We start from the raw sequence: 23,197 nt of genomic DNA, 5'->3' as shown, positions 1-23,197 counted from the left end.
GAAAGACATTGCTACAGCAGGCCTGAAATATCTCATTATCAAGCATTTATTAATAGATGCCGTTTATATTTCTCTTGAATAATATATTAAACCAGATTACAACTGTGCTATCTTTTCTTGCCTCTAGACAAAGCAGGTTACCTATAAATCTAAAGACAACTACATATTTTATTCCTTTCTCTTGTGATAATCTGTGTAATATCACTGGATTCCTCCTAAAGGCATGTGTTTTCTGTGCTGTTTCGTGAATACTTCAGAGTCTGTTTGTAAACTGCCAGTGGTCTTCTGATACTGCTTTTATGAATCATTTTGTATAATCTTCTTTTGCCTAGCCAATGCATCTGTGAAACAGCAGTACTATGATAACATACACTGGATTCAGGAAGCCAAAAGACATAATTTGGTATGTAAACTCAACAACGATGATGCTTAATTAGAATCCAGTGCATCATTTCATATTTTTATTCTATTTATTTTTATGATGTCTATCTTAACCATTCTGCCCATAAGGTATGAAAAGGGGCTGACAAGTTAAAAGATCCCTTAAAATCATTGCTTGAAAGAACATGGAGCATTTTTACCCTCCCAACTCCATTGCGCAGGGGGGCTTCCAATCAAAGTCAAAGACTCCATCATGCCTGTCTGTTGAAGCAATTTTCACATATTGTAACCCAAACTCTTTCTGTTAAGCTCATCTTGACCTACTTCTTGGGCTTAACATTTAAAATGGCTAGCAGGACCTTCATGGTTATTTTTCTATTAGAAAAAAAGCTTTTGCTCGAAAACCAGATGCCAAGGAGAAAGTAAGGATGCTTACATGTGAAACTAGACTTCGTAAAATAGAAAAAGTGATCTATAGCCTAAATGGTGGTAATAGAAGAAAATATTTGCAACTCAGGGTTGAACTGTGAAGGTCCTTGGTGCTCTCTGAGTTTTGTGGTTTTCTTGCAAATGCTTCATTATCCAAACTAGGTAAAATGTTGCCTACTGTACTTTGCTAATAAAATATCTGCAAGAAAAACACCACACTCAGAGAGCACCAGGGACCCCATAGTGACTCTAAACCCTTACATACAAAATGTCCCTGGTTTGAAACTAGCAGTACTTTTTCAATTAATATTTTTTTTCTCTGAACCACTTATTTTTCTGAAGCATTTTTTTCATTAAAAAAAGGAATCCGGTAGCTCAGGAAATGAAAATGGTAATATAAAAAAATGTTTCTACTGGGTTTTGAATCAGGATTATTTCGCACATCAGGCAAGGATTGTAACTATTATCCTAGTAAGGAACATCTGTTGTCATAGCATCTGCAGCAGATGTTATAGAGGGAAGATGAAAGAAAGAAATTTCTTTCCAGCTGCAGGGGAATTAATCATGGTAGCTTGAACTGTAGATTGAATACCTTGCAAGCATTCCAGTCTGGACAGCATTGTCTTAAAATTGGTTTGAAGTTAAATCAATGAGAACACAGCGTAAGGGTGCCACATAGATATGCCTTATATGTGAATTTTGGATTTTCATGCTATGGAATTGTCCTATCACTGGCAAGCAAAATTAGGCCCTAATAGAATGATAGCTACTGTCTCCTCACTGAGTTTCAGGCCATAGAATTAGCAGTGTCCTTCAGATCCCTGATCCTGGGACAATAACATTGCCTCGCCAGCTTTAACAATGGTAAAATCAGACTCAGAATCTGTGAGTCTGTTTATTCTCTGGAGGCACTCAGAATGCCTAATCTGAAGAATTTATAGATTTAAAAACTAATTCCAAACACAACTTTATTCTAATTTGCTTTCATTGCAATAAAGTTCTTCTGTGATGACTATACAAAAAAAAAATCTTTTAGTCATTTTTAAGAGCCTTGGTGGAGCAGTGGGCTAATGCCTCCTTAAGTAACACCAGCTGCCTGCAATTATTGCAGGTTCGCATCCCACCAGGCTCAAGGTTGACTCAGCCTTCCATCCTTCCGAGGTAGGTAAAATGAGGACCCAGATTGTTGGGGGCAATAAGCTGACTTTGTAATAATGCCGCTTGGGGTGTGTGTGAAAGCCCTAATAAGCAGGCATATACATAGAATGAAGGCTACTGCTAAGCTTGTAAGCCGCCCTGAGTCTTCGGAGAAGGGCGGGATATAAATGGAATTAAAATTAAATTAAAAATTAATATTGAGCCAATGTGTTTATCTTTCCAGGGAAAAGCCATACAATGCCTCTAGGAAAAAGGCAAATGCAATTATTGCAAGTATTTGTATATTATGTGCAAGAAAAACATCCTTTTGAGATTTCAGTTCCATCAGAAATTCTCAATTTTATCTAACAGTAATGTAAGAGCTAGCAATAGATTTTGAATCTTGATTTTAAGTGAGTGGGAAATGGCAAGTATATTTAAAGCTAGATATCATGAAAAGTAAGTGGAAACAAAATCATAGGCAGAAATCCTTAATTATGGAAGATGGATATTTGTAAGTTCACTGTCCTGCTTTCTTCATTAAACAGACTGTCGGGGAAAAAACAGACTGTCATTGTCTCTGATCTGCATCTGGACTGTGGAGATAAGCCAAGGAGATAATCATTATATTGTTTCTATGTTTTAGGTTGTTGGGTCCCAAGCCAGAATTCTGTATTCAGATCAAAAAGGCCGTGTAGCTATTGCAGTGGCTATTAACAAAGGCATTGCTGAAGGAAGAATTAAGGTACAGTCCTTCTGTATTTATATTCAACATAACCTGTTAATTTTCTTTGACATGGTAGATTGATTTGGAGATTGAAGAGGTTATATTGAGAGAAACAGAGTGGATGATAGGACAAGAATGTTTCTTATAAAAATGCAAACCATGTAAAGTCAATGAATTTCCAGCAAAGTAACAAAGACTAATTGTTTGAAATGAGTGTGACTACAATGTAATATTAACCATAGGTTGTAAACATATCCCATGTTGTCAGATTTTGTAATAAATTCTTATCGAAAAACCAAGCTGGCAGGAATAGCCAACACTCAGAAAGATAGGCTTAAGATACAGGACGATCTGGACAGACCTGAACACTGGGCACTATCTAACAAAATGAAACTCAGTGGTGAAAAAAGTAAGGTTCTACATTTAGGCAAGAAAAACCAAATGTACAGATATAGTATAGGGGGTACCTTGCTCAATAGTAGTATCTGTGAGAGAGATCTCGGAGTCCTAGTGGACAATCACTTAAATATGAGCCAGCAGTGTGCTGCAGCTGTCAAAAAAGCCAACACAGTGCTAGGCTGCATTAACAGAGGGATAGAATCAAGATCACGTGAAGTATTAATACCACTTTACAATGCCTTGATAAGGCCACACTTGGAATACTGCATCCAGTTTTGGTTACCACGATGTAAAAAAGATGTTGAGACTCTAGAAAGAGTACAGAGAAGAGCAACAAAGATGATGAGGGGACTGGAGGCTAAAACATATAAGGAATGGCTGCTGGAATTGGGTATGTCTAGTTTAATGAAGAGAAGGGTGAGGGGTGACATGATAGCAGTGTTCCAATATCTCAGGGGCTGCCACAAAGAAGAGGGAGTCAAGCTATTCTCCAAAGCACCTGAAAGCAGGACAAGAAGCAACGGATGGAAACTAGTCAAGGAGAGAAGCAACCTAGAACTAAGGAGAATCTTCCTGACAGTTAGAACAATTAACCAGTGGAACAACCTGCCTCCAGAGGTGGTGAATGCTCCAACACTGGAAGTTTTTAAGAAAAGACTGGACAGCCATTTGTCCGAAATGGTATAGGGTTTCCTGCCTGAGCAGGGGATTGGGCTAGATGACCTTCAAGGTCCCTTCCAACTTTTTATAATTATTATTATTACCTCAGAGTATTTCCTAATTTAGTGAACGGAGGTCTTGTGTGCTTCCTGATTCTTTCATTACACAGATGAGGTGCAGAGCCCCAGGACCAAATTCAACCTCTCAATCTACATTTTACAGCTTCTGAAACACTTTGAGATTGTGTCAGAAAATTCAGTGGGAAAACTATCAGTTTTCAGGTGCATGATTTTCCAGCTTTTCTGGTACTAAAAATGCAAATATCAGATTGCTGATTTCCCTATTCAGGAATTTTACCTGTGATAAAACAATTGATCTCTTCATCTAAATGAGCAGAATTATGCCAAGGAGCCCAGCTGATTCCACTCTGTTTTTTTCCTGTAAATCTGTACTTCTTTTTCAGGCACCAGTTGTTCTTAGTCGGGACCACCATGATGTGAGTGGGGCAGACAGTCCTTACCGAGAGACCTCAAATATCTATGATGGTTCTGCATTTTGTGCAGGTTAGCTGAATAGATTATAAGTATTTCTAGTAAAAATAATTTCTTTAAGATGAACAACTACATTTCATGCCTATAACTGGTTCAACCTTTTGATGTAAAGATTTTATTTTCCATAATGGTTGCTTGTAAGTCAAACTCCCCCAAAACTGCAACACCTTGGAGAGTAAGCCTGCTGTTAGTTCACAGCAGGCTCCTTAGTCAGATGCAAGAAGTAGACAGAAAAGGTAATATTAAACATGATCAGGGAGAAATAGCAGCTTGCAAGATGAGTGCAAAAAAGAGTTAAGTGGGTAAAAGGGGGAGGAGAAATCTGTATTTGAGCTTAGGCTAAATAGGATTTTTTAATTCTAAATGACTTAATTCAAATAAATGCAAGAGATATTTGGGGGAGGCAAAAGGTCTCATGGACTCATTTTTGTTTGTATCAGTGGATATGGAAGATTTATTTATTTTCTAGGTTTGTATCTCCGGAGCTTCTCAGTGTCCTGTTTTCTCAGAGTAGAAATCCTCTAGACTTTGGGTTTTTAAAAATAATGCAAGAGAAACAGTAATACCTAAATACAGCTCGTGAAGTGCTGAAACAAAACTTTTGCTCCAGTTCTTGAAAGAAAAATCTTTCTTCTCCTTTACATTGAATGCTGTTGCCATGTCTTTCTTTTTCTTCCCTAACAGATATGGCTGTTCAGAATTTTGTAGGAGATGCATTTAGAGGAGCAACCTGGGTTGCCTTACACAATGGTGGTGGTGTTGGCTGGTAAGGAGATTTTCCCTTCAAAGGGAAAAAAGATGAGCAATGGGCAGATGGAAAGATATATGGTGCTGCAGCTATTCATTGTAGCAAAATAAGGTTTTACTGAGGAAATCTGATATGGTTTACTTCCCTAAATGTGTTCTCCAGCAATATTGAATTTTATCTCCCATCAACCCCAAACAATAGGAGAAAGTAGGTTACTTCATGAAATATGTCTCTTTTCCCAGTTCTGGCAGTACTTGGTGATTTGGTGTTTTTTTTATTTGGTGGTGGTTGTTTTTTGCGGAACAACTGATGATTACATTTTTCTTACTTTCTTTTATTTAGCAAATTTAACTTCGATCTTCACTGTTTATTTAGGAAACTCAAATATTCTCTTCAGCATACTGGCTTTAGAGTGGAAAGACAAACTAGAATATAAAAAAAATACTTGTAAATACTGCACAATTGTTCAACCTGAAAAATATACTTGTTCTGGGCCTTAAATCACCTCAGCTTAATATGTTTACTTGTGAATTGATAGTAGAATCTGTATTCAACCGAGGGCTTCTTTCATTACTGGTTATGTTTCAGCTATATCCAATCTTTCAGAATGATATGTGAAAGGACCATTTTTAAAACAATCAAGTTCACTTAATTAGTAGAATTCCCATCTACCAATATGGGTGTCTGGACAATATACAGTGGATACCTCCTTCCCTTCCCCCCCCTGTCTTTTCTCCATATGTCACTTTAACTATCTCCTAAGTGTTTATATTTTTTTCATTTAATCATTTTCTAATATCCCACATGTTTGTTAGGCAGTGACCATAGCACTCTTGGAAAACTCAATTTATGAAGCAAAAAACAGGTTTCCTTAAGGTGTGTAGGTATATTAATTCTTTATTCTCGCATCAGCCTTCAAAGTGCCCTTGAAGAGTTCTGCATTTAGACTTCCATCAAACAGCATTTACATCTGTGACCTTTGGGCTTCAATATAACATCCCCATATGCTAAAGGCAGCAGGATTTGCTGACATAAAACAGGTCAGGTGTGCAGCCATCTTTTTTTTCCGCTTCTGCCCCTAATTGTTTTTAGTGTGCTTTTTAAAGAACAGCAGAGGAAGAACTTGTTCAAACTCTTGATAATTCTCAGCTCCTCACATCTGTCACTTAGCAGCAGTGGTCTCTCCAGGGGACTTCCAAGTAGAAATTTGAGGCCCTACTAAGTGGGTTAAGCATTAAGCCTCCGAAGATGAGAAGAGCAGCCTATTGTGTTTTGAAGGACATAATAAATAATAATAAAAAACATTAAAAACACATCTGCTTCCTCCCTAACAAGTCCATGAAGCTCAAGGACTAAAAAGACTTGGCTGGATTATGCTTCAAGGCAGGGATGGACAATTTGTAAAAGCTACAACTCAGTCCTCTGCCTTGCTGCAATTGCAGGAGACTTTTGAATGCCATGTGGATGTCACCAGTAGTGACAGGGCCAAACTAATGTGGGCTTTGTTTGTAGGCTTAACAAGATTTAAAAGTAGAATTGAGAGGAATGAGAAAGTAGCAAACATTCCCATTCCTACTCTTAAAAATCATGCAGCAGCCACAAAGAATGTTTGCCAAACTCTGATGGTACAATTTTGTCTAACTCTTTTGTAATTTCTTTAGAGCAGTTGTGGGGGAATAGGAATGGTTTATTTCCCAGTAGTTTTCTGTTTTCATTCCAGGCTTTATGTTTCAAGGGAACAAAAGTTGGAAATATTCTACCTCTGGTAACTGGGCAGTCCATTGTTCAATTTCAATGAGATGATGCTCGGGACCATAAGTGCTTGGGACCATTTTTGCAGTTCATGGCACATGAGTTGCTTGTCCTTACTATAGGGGACAGACGTGTTAAGCTACTTCCACAGGATCTTCAATTTCTTGGACTATTTTGATTTCAGGATCCAATCTGGGTCAGTCACAGGGACCAGCCCTTTTGTCTTCTGAGCTTTCGGGACTCGTTGCTGGAGCCCATCTACAGAGAAGTCTCTCTATCAGAGTGTGTGCTGTTGTTCACTTACAACAGGCAACATAAATACCACACACAGAACAGCACACACTCTGCTAGAGAGAAGTTCCCTGAAGATGGGCTCCAACACGAGTCCCAAAAGCTGGGAAGTCAAAAACCTCTGGTCCCGGTGACTGACCCAGATCGGATCCCGCAACATTATCCTGGGACGTATATATTTGCATTCCTTCGTATTTTGATTCCACAGAGAGCTGACCTCTTGGGATAAAAGGGAATTTTATGACAATGTAATAAGATGTCTTTAGGAAGACACTGTTATACTCGGTGACAAATCTTTGACTATTTGGCTCAGTATTTGTTACATTAGCTTTCCTCATTAGCTTTTCCTGGGTGGTGGTTCTGGCAGGAGACAAACACACTAATAGGGTCAAAAGTAGCCATTTATGTTGTTCAAAATCCTTACCCACTTTGTCTATAAGGCACCTTTCTGTCTCTTGCCTTATGCCAGAAAAGGTCTGGCAAGGTTTCATCTCATCAAACGTTTCTTCCCTGAGCCAAAAAGGAAGCCAGCAAGGAATTCTGTAACAGAAATGCTTGCTTTTTCAGTGGCCTTTTCTCCCCAACATCTTTTATGATTAGGTGGCCGATACGGGCGAATCACATGAGGTTTCAACCTTCCCATATTAGCGTTGATTAGGTAGTCTCCACTTACTTCCAGAGCCTAAGACTGGCTCTGCCTTGGGCTAAATATAGCTGATTTTTGGTGTTTTATGCTGTGCACTTAAATGTGCAAGGACAACACTTCATTGTTTTGTGATTGAAAGATGTAAATTAGTAAGTATACTACAGTGTATTTGGGCTGTGAAAACCAGACAATCACTATACTGCAGCAAATGTGTTTGCAGCTATCCTGGATTATTGCAGCCCAGGTATGCTCTAATTATTCTGGGAGCTCTAAACCTAAGGGTGGACAAAGTAAGGCTTTTAAACTTCATCAGCCCCCATTTGTGTATGCATGCCCTTACGCTGTCTCTGAACAATTGCCCAAAATTGGGAGTGTGCTTAAAGGCAAGAAACCCACAAAAGCCAAACATATATTATTCCAAATTGTTTCATCTAAGCATCCTACCCCAAAAAGTTGCCTAAAAATCAAGAAACATTATAAAAAAAATTCCTCTAGCTTTTGCCCATATGCATGACAAGGACCTCTCTGTTTTGCACTACCTTTTGAGAAATTTGTTTCCTTCACTATCTCTATTTTATTTATGTTTTAAAATGCACTTTCTCCTGATATTGCAGAAGCAAGAGAGGTTATTTCAACTGACGTGACTTGCAAAAGCTAATTTAACATCATCACAACGGAATTTCAAACTGCCGTGCAGTAAACTTAAATGAGTTTGTCTTAAATTGTGTGGACTTTAAGACAACAGCTACTTAATCTCAGACATGTTGGCATTTTCGTTATTTGTCTGAACAAGTACATTTTAGATGGGCCAATCCTTGGGGGAACTGCAGTAGGCAGGCTCAAAAACCCTTGGCAGTAACACTAGGATAACAATTGATCTTGTAGAGTAAGTTGTATATATGGTAAAACTAATACTGTAATAATAATAATGATGATGATTGCCTCCTTCCCCGATATTAAGATTCTCATATCTTCTCATGTACCTTAAGAAATTTTCAACAATGCAGTTATCTAATTTTAGAATGGAAAGCCTCTTTAAAGGTCATCATCTATGTGTTTTGTTGCCCACCCAGAAGGAGAGAGGAGGGGGTGAGGGAAGCAGAGGAATGAATCCAGTCAGACTCCTACTCTGTGGGAGAAACTTGCAATACTAACATTCCCGACAGATGACTCAATAGCACACTTACAGTAATTATACCTAATTTCTCTGGCACATGTAGTAGTTATGCTTTTCTAGAACAATAATTCTACTTTTCCACAGATTTGGGGTAATTTAAAAATGAATAGCCTGTAATGGATCTAGAGGCCTACAGACTAGCTGGTGACTTAAGTAGTCCGCAATAACTATTTCATAAAGGGCCAATTTGGTCTAGTTATTAAGGCACCTGGCTAGAAACCAGGAGACTGGGAGTTCTAGTTTTGCCTTAGCTGTGAAAGCTGGCTGGTTGACTTTGGGCCAGCCACTCTCTCTCAGCCCAAACCACTTCACAGGGTTGTGGTTGTTGTGGGGAAAACAGGAGGAAGGAGGTGTCTTGGATATGTTCACTACCTTGAGTTGTTTGTAAAAGCAATAAAGGAAGGATACAAATATATAAATGCACAAATAAAAATAACTAAAATCGCTAATTCTTCCAATGAGAATTGGGATGTGGGATTCAGGAGAAGAATGAATTAGAAGTTTATTGGTTCCCAGGCAAGCCTGGCCAGCAATCCTCAGAAAAGCAAGGAGGTTAAGAAATATATTTGTTAAAGATAAAATGTATTTTAAAACTTTTCAATAAAAAAAAAGAAATATATTTTGTTTGACTGCCCTAAAATGTAGACCCTCTGCCCAATCTCCCTGGGAACTACATCCAGTAATGTAAATTTGGCAGGAAAAATATGGAGTGGCTATGCCAGGTTATGTGTCTTCTTTCCCCTAGTATTGTTTTAACTCAGTTCTCTAGCCTTATTTTTGTTTTTCTATTTATTCATTTATTTTTATTCATATTTTTAAACCACCCATCTCCCTCACTGAGGCACTCTTGTTCCCATTCTCTGTCCTTCCTTCTGTTTGCTTATGCTAGTTTCAGTATGCAGATCTTAGACTTAAGCACCTTCATTCTGGTCTCCTGTTTTCTCACATCTTTCTTTTGCCGTCCTTATTAAAACAAAAATTCTTTATTCTCTCTTACTTTAGTGCTGGGATTTCTATCATGGTGCACTCCCCTACCACTTAAGCCTTAATAGCCCTGTTAAGGATGGAAATTGGAGCCATTCATTGAAAACGTCACTCCTGGTGAAAAGGATGGCAGATTCCCAGGCTAGAATTCAGCCAGCTGACAGATTTTGAATTGGACGCAACTTTCCACACACTTAACATCTCCTCCCTAGATAATATCTTTTTGTGTACAATAATGGAACCACTTTAAACAGTTGATTGCCCTCTGTCAACACACAGTGCAAATTTTTCTATATATCTACAGCAGTTAATTAGAGCAGCTCTTTCTTCCACTTTACTCACAATTTAATAAATTGTTTGCTTTGTGCTTTTCAATCTTGGAGTTAAATTACTGTTGTTTGTTGGCATACAGATAGTCCTCACCACTATAATTAGACCAGAATTATGGTCATAAATCATTGTAGTTGTAAGCTGAGGCATCATATGACTGGACCAGATTTATTTATTTTTTTTACATTTTTCACAATGGTCATTAAGCAAACATGGCAATTGTTAAGCAAACCAATTTTCCTCAATGGGCAATTTTTACTAAAAACTAGAGGCAAACAACAAAAACTAGCAAAAATGTTACAAATCCTGACAAATTGATAAACTGAATGGCTAAAACTCACCAACTGACTGCAGGATGCTGCAAACAGCCATAAAGGTGAGCTGGTTGCCAAGTGCCCCAAATGTAATCACATGACTACAGGGGTGTATGTTTCTTCCTTTCTTCCATCTCCCTGGTGATTGTTGAGATCAGAATGAGTTAACGTTTCTCCTTTTCCTTCACTCTCCATGTGTGAATGCTCTTTTTTAGTTGGAGTTAACAAATTGGCTATAGTGTCATAACTGTCTGTTTCCAAGAACCAGTAGAGATGTACATCATCCATCCTGACCTGCATGCAAGGTTCCTGCTTATTTTAAGGATAGATTTAGTTGATTATTAATTCCAAAAGATCCATTGGGTACAAAAAGAATTGTAGGGAGTTCCAAAGATTGTAGCACACATCTTAAGTTACTGTCTAAAATTGCTGGAAAACTCCTGACCAGGCAGCAAAGAGGAGTCAAGCGGGGAACTAGTCTTGAGTCCTTAGGCAGCTACAAGAAGCATACATTTGACCTTCGCCTCCCCCCCCCATACACACACAACAAGTTCCACGAAACCTTTTCTAGTTGTTCCCAAGGGAAGGCAAGCAATCTGGTGAGATTATTGTAATATAGGTAGAACATAATTGCTGAGTTGGATCTTTCACAAATGGATCCATTTGCTCTCGCCCGACAGAAACCCTAGCACAGACATGTCAAACACCAGGCCCGGGGGCCGGATCCGGCCCGCGAAGTGGTTTCATGTGGCCCGCGAAGCCATCCTGGAAACAGTGAGGGAACGGCCCCCACTGCCTTGGCCCTGGCCCAGATACCCTCCTTCTGCCAGAGACCCTCAGATCTGTCCCACTCCTGCCCAGGCCCCCATAGGCACCCTTGATGCGAATGATGTAGAGCTGGCCATGCCCACCCAGTAGGCCATACGCACTCTAGCCACGCCCACCCAGTAGGCCATGCCCAACCTGGCCATACCCACCCGGCCCCCCAAGGGCAGCCGCAATGCTGATGCAGCCCTCAATGAAATTGAGTTTGACACCCCTGCCCTAGCATATTTCCATACTGAACACCAAATACACAAACTGCATTTTATATTTGTTAAATGTCAGCTTCCTGACAGGACCCTCAGACTTGGCTCTCGAGCATGCCATAAATTAATGTAACTGTCCTCAGATGTAGGCTTGCCCACTTAGTAGATTCTTCAGCCATTCAGTTTATCAAGAATCCTACATAGATTTGATAAATGGGCAAATCCTCAAATCTCTGGGAAATATACAGTTGATTTAGTAGCAAGGTAAACAAGAGATCTGCCTGGATAACTATAACATTGGGCAAAAAAGCAGGTCCTTGGTACCACATGGCTCTGACAATGGGTATTCATGCAGCTGGTGCCAAGGTCAGCTGGACTCTCCCTGAGAGGGGACACATTTGTTGATGTGCTGGTTCTGGCCTAGTTCCTGTAGCCATCAGGTTCTGATACTGGATATAGGCATTGGCTAACTGATTAATGATCAGCACGAGTTTATGAAGGTGGAATCAGTAGCTGTTATTTTAAACTTTGAATTGCATGGAGGGGCTTTCCTCCCATTGAGGTGGGAAAAGATGTGAGGGCATTCCAGTTGTCAGGCTCCCTGAACTGAACTCAGCAAAAGCTTCTCGGTCCGATGAGAAACAATGGTTGGAAACTGATCAAAGAGAGAAGCAACCTGGAACTAAGGAGAAACTTCCTGACAGTGAGGACACTCAACCAGTAAAACAGCTTACCCCCAGAAATTGTGGGCGCTCCATCACTGGAGATTTTTAAGACGAGACTAGACATTCTCCTGTCTGAGATGGTATAGGTTTTCCTGCTTGAGTGGGGGGCTGGTCTAGAAGACCTCCAAAGTCACTTCCAGCTTCTATTCTATTCTATTCTATTCTATTCTATTCTATTCTATTCTATTCTATTCTATTCTATTCTATTCTATTCTATTCTATTCTATTCTATTCTATTCTATTTGCACATTACAGGAACTTACTTTGCTTGATGATTGTTGTATGTCAGTTTGAAGTCAAGACTTTCTTATGCCTGTAGTGGTGAAGTCTAGTGTTTCTTTTCCCTGCTTTTCCCAGTTTAAGGGATATTTCACAATGGACTTTTCAATCTTGGAACTAGAAGAGTGTTGGTGGTTGACGTAATTAACATTTCTTCTATGAGAGATTGTAGCTCCCAATCTAACTCCTGGGGAGGGGGGAGGAACTCTCCTGTTCTGCCCGAATCAGCTTCCAGGTGAAGGAGGTACCTTTCCATTTATTGATAATGTAACTAGCTGTCTGGGTAGAACAATTTTACCCATGTAATATCCACACCAGAACTCGCCCCCTTCTGAGTATCTTTCTTATTAACTCCACAAAAATGAAGAGCTATTTTGTTATTTTGTTATTGAAGGGGGGAAGTGATCAATGGAGGATTTGGTCTTGTCCTGGATGGTTCAGCAAGTGCCGAAGAGCGTGCAAAGATGATGTTGAACTGGGATGTTTCTAATGGGGTAAGTAAAAATAGATCTTTCAATTTGAAATTATTGTACTTTTTAAAAGAAATGTAAACAAACAGATTTTGTTAAGTGACTTAGTAAATATATATATATCAACGATATTTGGGTATATTTGCTATGTATATTCTAATATACAGTAATTGCATAAATTTGATGGGATCTTCAACACTTTTTTACTATCTGCATTGGGTAATTACAGAATGAGGAACAAACTTTTCAGGGCAAAATCAGTATTACTTTCCTTTTTATGTTAAAGGAAGATGACATAGAATTTAAGATGATTCCAGTCACCCCTTCTCTGAGGAAAATACATATACAAATATACCCAAATCTTCTGCAATGTTCAACTTCTCCATCTTGTCATCTTAGGGAGTTAGTTTATTTCCAGATAAAATATATATTTAATTGCAAATGCTTTCATATTTATATTATACAAGCTCATGGCATTATAAAGTCTGGCTTATTCCATTTACTGAAAGTTTATAACTTTCAAATTGCTTTTTCTGAACTAGCAATGCTTGGAATGTTATCCAAGGGGCACAAATACCACTGCCTCACAATTCATGCATTCACACACTGTGCTATCTGAACAGCTTGTGTTGTCATCATATTTCAAGAACAGGTAAAAGAGTAAAGCATTTTATTGCTGTGATTTTTGACAGTAGTTACATTAATCACCAAAATGGCACCAGCTTAGTTTCATCTTATCAATTATGAGTTCTCTGGATTCAATTCGATCAAGCTGGCTCTGCTCCCATATTCCATTACAGTGGTCTTGATTTGAATTCCAAATAGCCTCCAGAAACCAAGAGTGGTGTGTTAACTAAGCAGTTAATTGATAGCAGCAACAATGGCAGCTCACTCTTTTGAAGAAGAATTTCCATTTGAATTAATCAAAACAGCTGACTTTGCACAGTTAATGTAATGGCTAACAGTTAATAAGAGCATTTGAGAGGGAACAGATTTGTCAACTTGCCACTAGGGCCTCATTGGTCCCAACTTAAGGCAAACATGAATTGATTTGGTGCTTGCCATTCATCTGTTTCTTCACTGTCAACTGGCTAGTTTTTTATTATTATTGTATTTATATACACTTCCTGACAGTTAGAACAATTAACCAGTGGAACAACCTGCCTCCAGAGGTGGTGAATGCTCCAACACTGGAGGTTTTTAAGAAGAGACTGGACAGCCATTTGCCTGAAATGATATAGGGTTTCCTGCCTGAGCAGGGGGTTGGACTAGATGACCTCCAAGGTCCCTTCCAACTTCTTCTTCTTCTTCTTCTTCTTCTTCTTCTTCTTCTTCTTCTTCTTCTTCTTCTTCTTCTTCTTCTTCTTCCTTCTTCCTTCTTCTTCTTCTTCTTATTAATTATTATTATTATTATTATTATTATTATTATTATTATTATTATTATTATTATTATTATTATTATTATTATTTCCCTTCTTTATTTTGTACAACTCGTGAGGCATCCAATGTTCCTGCCAGTGAGATGGGTTCAACTGAGAGCGTAGTCACCCAATAAATTTACAGGCCTAAGGGAAGACTCATTTCTAATCCAGCACCAATTTGGTTCTCTTGGTAGTCATAAACTCATCTGGTTAGAACTACAGTAGTAGCCAAAATTGTGGAAACCTTTTGGGAAAAGTGTGCAGTAGAAATGCCACCTTTGGTTAAGTTTCCACCAATTTTTCTTCTAATTTCTTTATAACTGTAACCTTGTTCACTTAATAATACTATTTTATATTGCTTTCTGGGCAGCCAGTCAACTCTTTGCACCATTACTTTAATTTTATTATGTTTTACAAGCTCACTAAATGAAAGAACACAAAAAAACTCAACCAACTTGATAGCGATCACATAATGTAATGTAATAAATGTAATAAAATAAATAACACACTGACAAATGTCCTCCTCTCAGCTTCAAAACATGACATCAATAACTCAATCCTACTGTGATCTGATTGGCTCATTGCCAAAACAAGATGACACCTGATTGGCTCTCTAAACACTCATGCTCATTGGCTACAATCAGATGAAGGAAAGCTACCTGATATCAACCTAAGCAAGTTGTGCTTCCTTTTTCTGGTTATTTGGCTATATAACTTTTCATAGAATACAGTACAGATAATTGAACAAACTTTGTTGCATTACATTCTTGATTAAATTATCTTTCCATTGATATATAATTTTATGGTACTACTCCCCCCAAAAAGTGGTGTTACTAGCCATCAAACCTCAAAACTACACTTTTCCCAAAAGGTTTCCACAATTTTGGCCACTGCTGTAGATGAGGAAATATAAGTAGCTGGCTATAGCCACAGCTGCTAAGTAGGATGGGCAGTACAGAGCAGGCTGAAGAAAACTGTACTCTGAACATATTTGCCTTCGGCCCACTCAAACCTAGCAGTGCCTCTCAACTAGATTCAGGGTTTGATTACTTCTAGGGCAGTGATGGTGAACCTTTTAGAGACTGAGTGCCCAAACTGCAACCCAAAACCCACTTATGTATCGTCGGGTGCCGGGTGGGCGTGGCCCATTGGGTGGGTGTGGCCAATTGGGTGAGCGTGGCTGAGTGGGACTAAAAAGTTCAATCAATCAATTCCAACTTTGTGAGATCCTTTTTTTCCCCCACGAGAAGTTGAAATTGATTGATTGATTGAACTTTTTTTTTTTTGCACACAGCGGCGGAGGCCTAAAGCGAAAAGGTTTTATAAAACCCAGCTAAAGGCCTAGGACTGGGGCGATGGCATGTGTGCCCACAGAGATGGCTCTGTGTGCCACCTGTGGCACGGGTGCCATAGGTTCGCCACCATCGTTCTAGGGTATATGTAGACAGGGGGTCTCCAACCTTTGCAACTTTAAGACTTGTGGACAATTCCCAAAATTTCCCTGCCAGCAATGCTGGCTGAGGAATTCTGGGAGTTGAAGTCAACAAGTCTTAAAGTTGCCACAGTTGGAGACCCCTGGTGTAGATAGAGCAAGCTTTGGGGTATTATTTATTTATTTATTTGATTTGTATACTGCCCTTCTCCCTAAGGACTCAGGGCGGTGAACAGTGACATAAATAACAGAATGCACAAATACAGATATTGAAAACAAATTAAACCCTAGTTTTGCCTAAATGTAGAAGATAGTTACCTTAAAACAATAATTACAACAGAACCCGTCAGACCAGACCGGATTGCATAAACAGATATGTTTTTAGGTCGCGTCGGAAGGAGCGAAGGTCGGGAGCCATCCGGAGCTCAACCAGTAAACGGTTCCATAGGTCAGGCGCGCCCACAGAGAACGCCCTCCCTCTGGGAGTCACCAGACGGCATTCTCCGAACGGTGGAACCCTTAGGAGGCCCTCTCTGTGGGAGCGCACTGGACGGAGGAACGTTGACACTGGCAGCAGGTGATTCCCAAGGTACTCCGGACCCATGCCATGTAGGGCTTTGAAAACCATTACTAGCACCTTGAATCTTACCCGGAGGACAACTGGGAGCCAATGCAGCTCACGGAGTAGAGGTGTAACATGGGAGTATCGGGAGACTCCCAACACAACTCTCGCGGCTGCATTCTGTACCAGTTGGAGCCTCCGAGTGGTCCTCAAGGGCAGCCCCATGTAAAGAGCATTGCAGTAGTCTAAACGAGAGGTCACGAGTGCATGAGTGACCGTACGCAGGGCATCTCGGTCTAGATAGGGCCGTAATTGGCGCACCAGGCGAACCTGGGCAAAGGCTCCCCTAGTCACAGCTGTTATGTGGTCTTCCAAGGAAAGCTGTGAATCTAGGAGGACTCCCAAGTTGCGAGCCCTATCTGTGGGGGGTAATAACTTACCCCCTATAGAAAGAGATGGAATGTTCTAAATATCCCGAGATGCCGGTACGTACAGCCACTCAGTCTTGTCAGGGTTGAGTTGAAGCTTGTTCTTCCCCATCCAGACCCGAACTGCTTCCAGGCAACGGGACATCACATCAAGGGCATCACTGAGGTGGTTTGGGGTCGAAATAAAAAGCTGGGTATCATCAGCATACTGGTGATACCCGACTCCAAAACCACGAATGATCTCACCTAGCGGTTTCATGTATATGTTGAATAGGAGAGGCGAGAGGACCGATCCTTGAGGGACTCCACAAGTGAGAGGCCTCGAGCTCGATCTCTGCCCTCCTGTTAATACCGACTGCGAACATCCCATGAGATAGGAGGAGAACCACTGGAGAACCGTGCCTCCCACTCCCAATCCCCTGAGACGCTGCAGCAAGATACCATATTAATACCAACCTCCATTATTTAACTTCCAAACAGTGTAGGTACTTAAAGGAGTAATGATTATTTTACTCCAGAAAATTGAACTATTTGTTAAATTTAAAACTAGAGAAGGTTCAGTTATAACCTACTGATGTAGCTAATATACTGCAAGTAATAACCAGAGTTCTCTCAAACTTCATCTTTTTACATCCTTGTTCTGGCATACATGCAGTAATCAGAAGAAATATCATTCTATTCTCCAGAATCATTAATCTTGAATTAAACATATGTTAACTTAGCTTGGTGTTTTTCAACCTTAACAACTTTTAAAATGGCTGAGGAATCTTGGGAGTTGAAGTCCACATATCTTACAATTGCCAAGGTGGAGAAATAGTGACATAGTTCTTTCCAATTTGGCAGCTTCAATATGTACCAGGACTGGAATTCCTAAAATTTTCAAAAGCCACACTAGATGGGAACTGTGTCAATTGGCACACATCAGGAAAAGGCACTAAGGTCAGGGAAAGTTAATTTAGCTGAATAATTCAATATGCATGTTTTTCAAATATTGTCTTCAAGCAATATTTGCTTGAAGACAAGTTTGAAAGTGTTCAAACAATACTTTCCCAGCCATAGGTTTCTATGTTCAGCATTAAATGATTATGTTTCCCATGAAATGCATTCATTACAGTGCACAAGAAATGACACAAATTAAAATAATTCAGTATATTACAGAATATGTTTGGTGTGCTAATGTTCTAATCCAAAGGAAGTAATCTCACAAAACACCTTCCTTATATTATGTCAAGTGCGAATAGTCAAGGCTATGGTCTTCCCAGTTGCATTGTATGGCTGTGAAAGGTGGACCATAAAAAAGGCTGAGCGCCAAAGAATTGAGGCCTTTGAACTATGGTGCTGGAGAAGACTCCTGTGAGTCCCTTGGACTGCAAGGCATTCAAACCAGTCAGTCCTAGAGGAGATCAACCCTGACTGCTCTTTAGAAGGCCAGATCCTGAAGTTGAAACTCAAATACTTTGGCCACCTAATGAGAAGGAAGGACTCACTGGAGAGGAGCCTAATGCTGGGAAAGGTTGAGGGCAAGAGAAGAAGGGGACGACAGAGAATGAGGTGGCTGGATGGAGTCACTGAAGCAGTAGGCGTGAGCTTAAATGGATTCCAGAAGATGGTAGAGGACAGGAAAGCCTGGAGGAACGTTGTCCATGGGGTTGCGATGGGTCGGACACGACTTTGCAACTAACAACAAGAACAAATAATTTGTCAATCTCTAGAAGATGCTATGCTGGAACATTTAAATTAGAACTAAAAATATTATCTTTTTATCATTCAGGGTATTTATTAAACAGTAACACCTTAGATGTTACTGCAAGGATTTCAAGGAATCACTCAATTTAGAAAAAAATGTTAAATGTATTTTTCTTAAAGTAATATATATTTAAATCATTGGGTATCTTATACTTTATATATTGTATCCATTCATTTTTATTTCATAAATGCAGGTTGCTAGACGTTGTTGGTCTGGTAACAACAACGCTTATGAAACCATCTGTCAAGCCATGGACAAAGAGAAGAATCTGAAAGTGACACTTCCACATAAGGTGCTAGATGACAGCATCTTGGAACAAGCTCTGAGTTGTTAATTGTACAATCATTTATTCTGCCTTTTTTGAACCAGGCTTCAATTGTTAACTTTCCTCTTGTTCGACTCCAAAGCTCCCATTTATGATACAATAAAATAATGGTTGCATTTTTTTTTCTTTCAGGAAAGTAATACTAAAATAAATCAACATTAGTAACATGAGTTTCTGCACATGTTGAACATTAATGCAAACTTTTCAGACACAAATCACCAAGTGATTTCCAAAGTAGGAACTGATTAATCTTGATATGCTCTCTAAAATTAGTGCACAAACCCATTATTTGATTAGAAATGAGCAACACTTTTTCTACTGCTTGTTGCAACTTGGTTTCTTTTTAAGATTTGTGGTGGAAACTCAGCATTATTGTATTTAGCTGACAACCCCTCTCCTGCATTCAACTTCAGAGCAAAATCTGACTCCAGCTGAGCAACGTTCAAAATGCATTTTGAAAAGCCTTGATTTCGATACAGTGTTTTTTTGGCTGATTTATACAGAGACTAAGGATTTACAATACATTTGTGTTACCTCCAGTGGTGGGATTCAGATACGTGTGGTTGCTGCTTCTGCAAGTCCATTCTGGGCCTGGGCAACAAAAAACTAGCTACCGGTTCTGCTGAACTGGTGCGAACTGGCTGAATCCCACAATTCAGTCTGTTGATTTCTTGTTATTATCTGGGTGAGGAACAGCTATCACATGGTCCGACCTTTATTCAGGTTTCAGCTCTTTGCCCATTTTACAGTGTGGAAACTGTCCCAACCAAATTGTATGTTCACCTCTAAAAGTTATAGTTGGCTCTTAACCTTGTCCCAAGTCATATAAAACAATCTTAAAAAAAGATCTCATTCTTTCTTATGAGCCGGGCCAAGTATTAAGATCATTGGGAGAGGCTGTTATCATGATCTGACCACCATCAAAGGTACGGTATATCTGAAAGAAACACGAGAAGGAGCCTTTTTAATGGCCGTTTACAGGCTTCAGAATTATCTGCTAAGGAAGATCAGGATTGATTTCGGTTCTTTATCCTTCTTCAGTAGGGTCCCCCCCCGCCCCCCCCTCATATAAGCATTTTCCAAATAAGCTTCATTAGCTTATTTTGCAAACAGATACAAGGTAATATAGCACCACCTACTGTTTGAATCATATAAGAAAAATTAGAGTACTACCGTACATTATGATTAATAATGTGAGAGAGGCAGTTTGGTATACAGGTATACAGCCTGCCCATTACAGTTGAAAGTTTGAACATTAAATGAACTGCGTCACTTAACTCCCCATCCTTGCTCTCCCCAAGGATGCTAGATAGCACATAGTGGGAAGGGAAAATGGCTGTATTTGCCATTTAGGCTTGGTTCCCAAAGATTTGAGCCTCTTTTGAGGTCACAGAGCCACCAGAATAAGGGGGGAAATAGGTGGCAGGGAGCTGTAGGGTCTCTGTGAGGGTGAATGACCCTAAGTGTGCTGTAACGATCTTAACTTTGAAGCCAAGTGGTAAATACTTTTTGGGTAGGTTTGTTGTAACTTCAAATGGTCACTAAGTGACAGTCATAAATTGAGGACTATCATAATGGTTAAGTCATCAGGTTAAAAACTGCAATTTGTAGTCCTGTCTTAGGCACCAAGTCTGTTGGGTGACCTTGGGCAGTCACTCTCTCTTAGGAAAGAGGCAAGTGGCAAACAATTTCTGAAAAAAAAACTTGCCAAGAAAAGGGCAGGTGATTAGTCTGGGGAACCAGGAGTCAAAAACTGATTCAAAGGGACAAAAACAAATTAATTCAGTGAACTATTCAGCAATGATCATCTAGTAAATTTTGGGAATATAAAGATCAAATTGAGAAAGTTATGTACTTAATGGTGCTAAAAAATTAAGATTTTAATTTCAAATATTTTTATTTCAAGATACAAAATAATGCTGGAGTTTATGTAGTCAAACCAACATGAGACACTCATTCAAGATTTATACAAAAGCAAAAAACCATGAATAGAAAATGGAGGATAAGCCTTTCCAAAGGACTGAATGAAGACTGATCAGGCTTAGTGAAAATCTGACCCAAAGACTTGTTTTACTTTATGTTAAAACCAAACCAACCACCTTATGGCTTATCATAATACATACAGTAAAATACATGCTATAGTATTTAGTTGCCAATCATGTTGCATATGTTAGAATATCTTTTTAACCACTGAAATAACGGGTTGAAATCCATAATTAAACAATTATGGTTTACTAATTTTTATATTTTTAAAACTAAATCTCAGCTATAGTATTGCCTGGCTAATTCTAGGCCAACTTTTCTCTTTCTAAATGGGTGGGATTTCAAGTCATCATGGTCAAAGTTGAGAATTGAAATCCAAGAGATTTGGAAGGCATCAAATGTTGGAATGGTGCTATAGGGAATCTAAGAAAGCAGTAAGATAAAAACTGTAACAAACATCATTTACCAAATTAATAAAGTTTAGATGAATCCTGACGAGAGTAGTGTTAGGCTTCAGGATTTGATGACTGTGGTGTAGATAGCAGATTTCCTGATGTTTCACCAGCAACTATAACTGAAGATTGTCAAAAGATACCATCTGTGAAAGCCTACACTAGATCCTGGCTAGTTCTACATAATTCTCTATATAGTATTCAATTTGGTTTTGATACTTTAATTTTGTCATGCAGAGACCATCTGGGCTTGGCACATTTCCTTCATGTGAAAGATTCTGAATGTAATTTCTTCTACTCCCTCTGGATAATTTTTCCCAGAAAGTCACTGCACCTTTTTCTGCCATGCTTCATTAACTAATCTCCTCAGGCCATTATGTAATCTCTTTATGAATTCTCTGTAGATTTGTTAATAGTCTCAACAAATTTGAGATCTGCTTTCCTTCTTTATAACTGGGAGATCTTCCAGCTCTGCTTGGAGTTACATTTTCCCCAAAGAAACAGCTGTCCAATTTAATGGCACTTCTGGATCCATATTTTTTTCTCTGTGCTGAGTTAATTGCCAGGAGTTCCTTTGTCATTTTTTAATAACACACAAACCTGGCCTTTCTAAAAGCCAACAACTAAGAACTGGTGTACATACTGGTAACCTCCAGCCTGATTACTGCAATAGGGCTACACATTTACACCTTTGCTAAAAGCATGCTGTCAACTTCCAAATCATTTTCAGGTAGAATCTTAAGAGCTGGTTATTGCTCTAAGTCCCTAAGCAGTTTAACTTTCTTTTATATTTCACTCTCTCTCACACACATGCTTGAGATTATTTGGGGATATCTACCCATAGATGCTGCAAGCACATTTACTTGAGAGTTGCCACCTGTGGTGTAATATTCCTCTGTTGGTATTTTAGATTTTAAAGCACGTTAATGGATGCTTATTTTCATTTTTAATGGTTGTTGCTTTACTGCCTTTACTAACATTTTAAATGTTTTAGGGCAATTTTCATGACTTTAAAGTAGTTGGTGTATTAAAATATTAATAAAATCTATAACAGCACAGTAGGAAATATTTGAAGACTTTATCTGTGCCACTCAGACTGGAACCATATCGTAATCTGGTTCAACTGGCTTTTGCTTCATGTATTGGGTAAACCCAGTGGCTGACTTGTAAATAATGACTTATGGTTTAGTGTGTTGTACAAACTAGCAAACTATAATTTAGTCAAAGGTTGGCTGGTTAGAACACGAAGTGCAAGTCTAGCCTCAGAGTCATCTGCAGTCCAGTTCTATAAGGTGAAAAGAGAATTGTAATAGATAAAACACCTCGACAACTTTTAATAACTAAAGAAGCAGCTTTCTTTCAATATATAGCAGGGATGTTAAACTGCTGGCTGGGAGGCCGGACGTGTCACGTGGAAGCCATGCCCATCCCATTGCCGGCAATGGCAAAACTGTCCCGATACGTTGCATGTCACATGTTGTCACGAGTTTGACATGTCTGATATATACAATGCATGCCATCTTCTTAGAAGATACGTTGATAGTTCTCTTCCTCTATAATACTATGACCTACAAGCCCATTTACTTATTAAATTTATATGTCGCCAATATCACTTCCCATTACAACTGAGAAGACCATAGTTTAAGGATGGCTGCCCACGACAATTATCTTTCTGGAGCCAGGTTTCACTGCCACTTCCTTCATTTGCTCGAACATCCAGCTTGCTGTTTTTTTTCCATAGTTCCATATTTTGAAATGTGTGCACCACACTGAAATGATTTACATTTGAATGCAGTGTAAAATAAATAATTAAATAAGC

At 39.2% G+C, this 23,197-nt stretch overlaps 1 protein-coding gene across 1 annotated transcript in view; it reads left to right on the top strand.

The window, feature by feature from the left end:
• Positions 1-18,993, top strand: part of UROC1 (urocanate hydratase 1) — a gene marked incomplete at its 5' end in the record, with an annotated part of 50,460 nt that extends 31,467 nt beyond the window's left edge. Inside the window, 6 exons of the mRNA XM_081316470.1 lie at positions 333-403; positions 2,594-2,692; positions 4,197-4,296; positions 4,969-5,050; positions 12,953-13,052; positions 18,812-18,993. Coding sequence (XP_081172596.1) covers positions 333-403; positions 2,594-2,692; positions 4,197-4,296; positions 4,969-5,050; positions 12,953-13,052; positions 18,812-18,952 — 593 coding nt within the window. The 3' untranslated portion in view covers positions 18,953-18,993. The remainder of the gene's footprint in view (positions 1-332; positions 404-2,593; positions 2,693-4,196; positions 4,297-4,968; positions 5,051-12,952; positions 13,053-18,811) is intronic.
• Between the last annotated feature and the right edge of the window lie 4,204 nt (positions 18,994-23,197).

Source organism: Vipera berus (genome assembly GCF_964194415.1).
Source record: "Vipera berus genome assembly, chromosome: 2".
NCBI classification, from domain to species: Eukaryota; Metazoa; Chordata; class Lepidosauria; order Squamata; family Viperidae; genus Vipera; species Vipera berus.
This window is presented reverse-complemented; position numbering and strand designations above follow the sequence as displayed.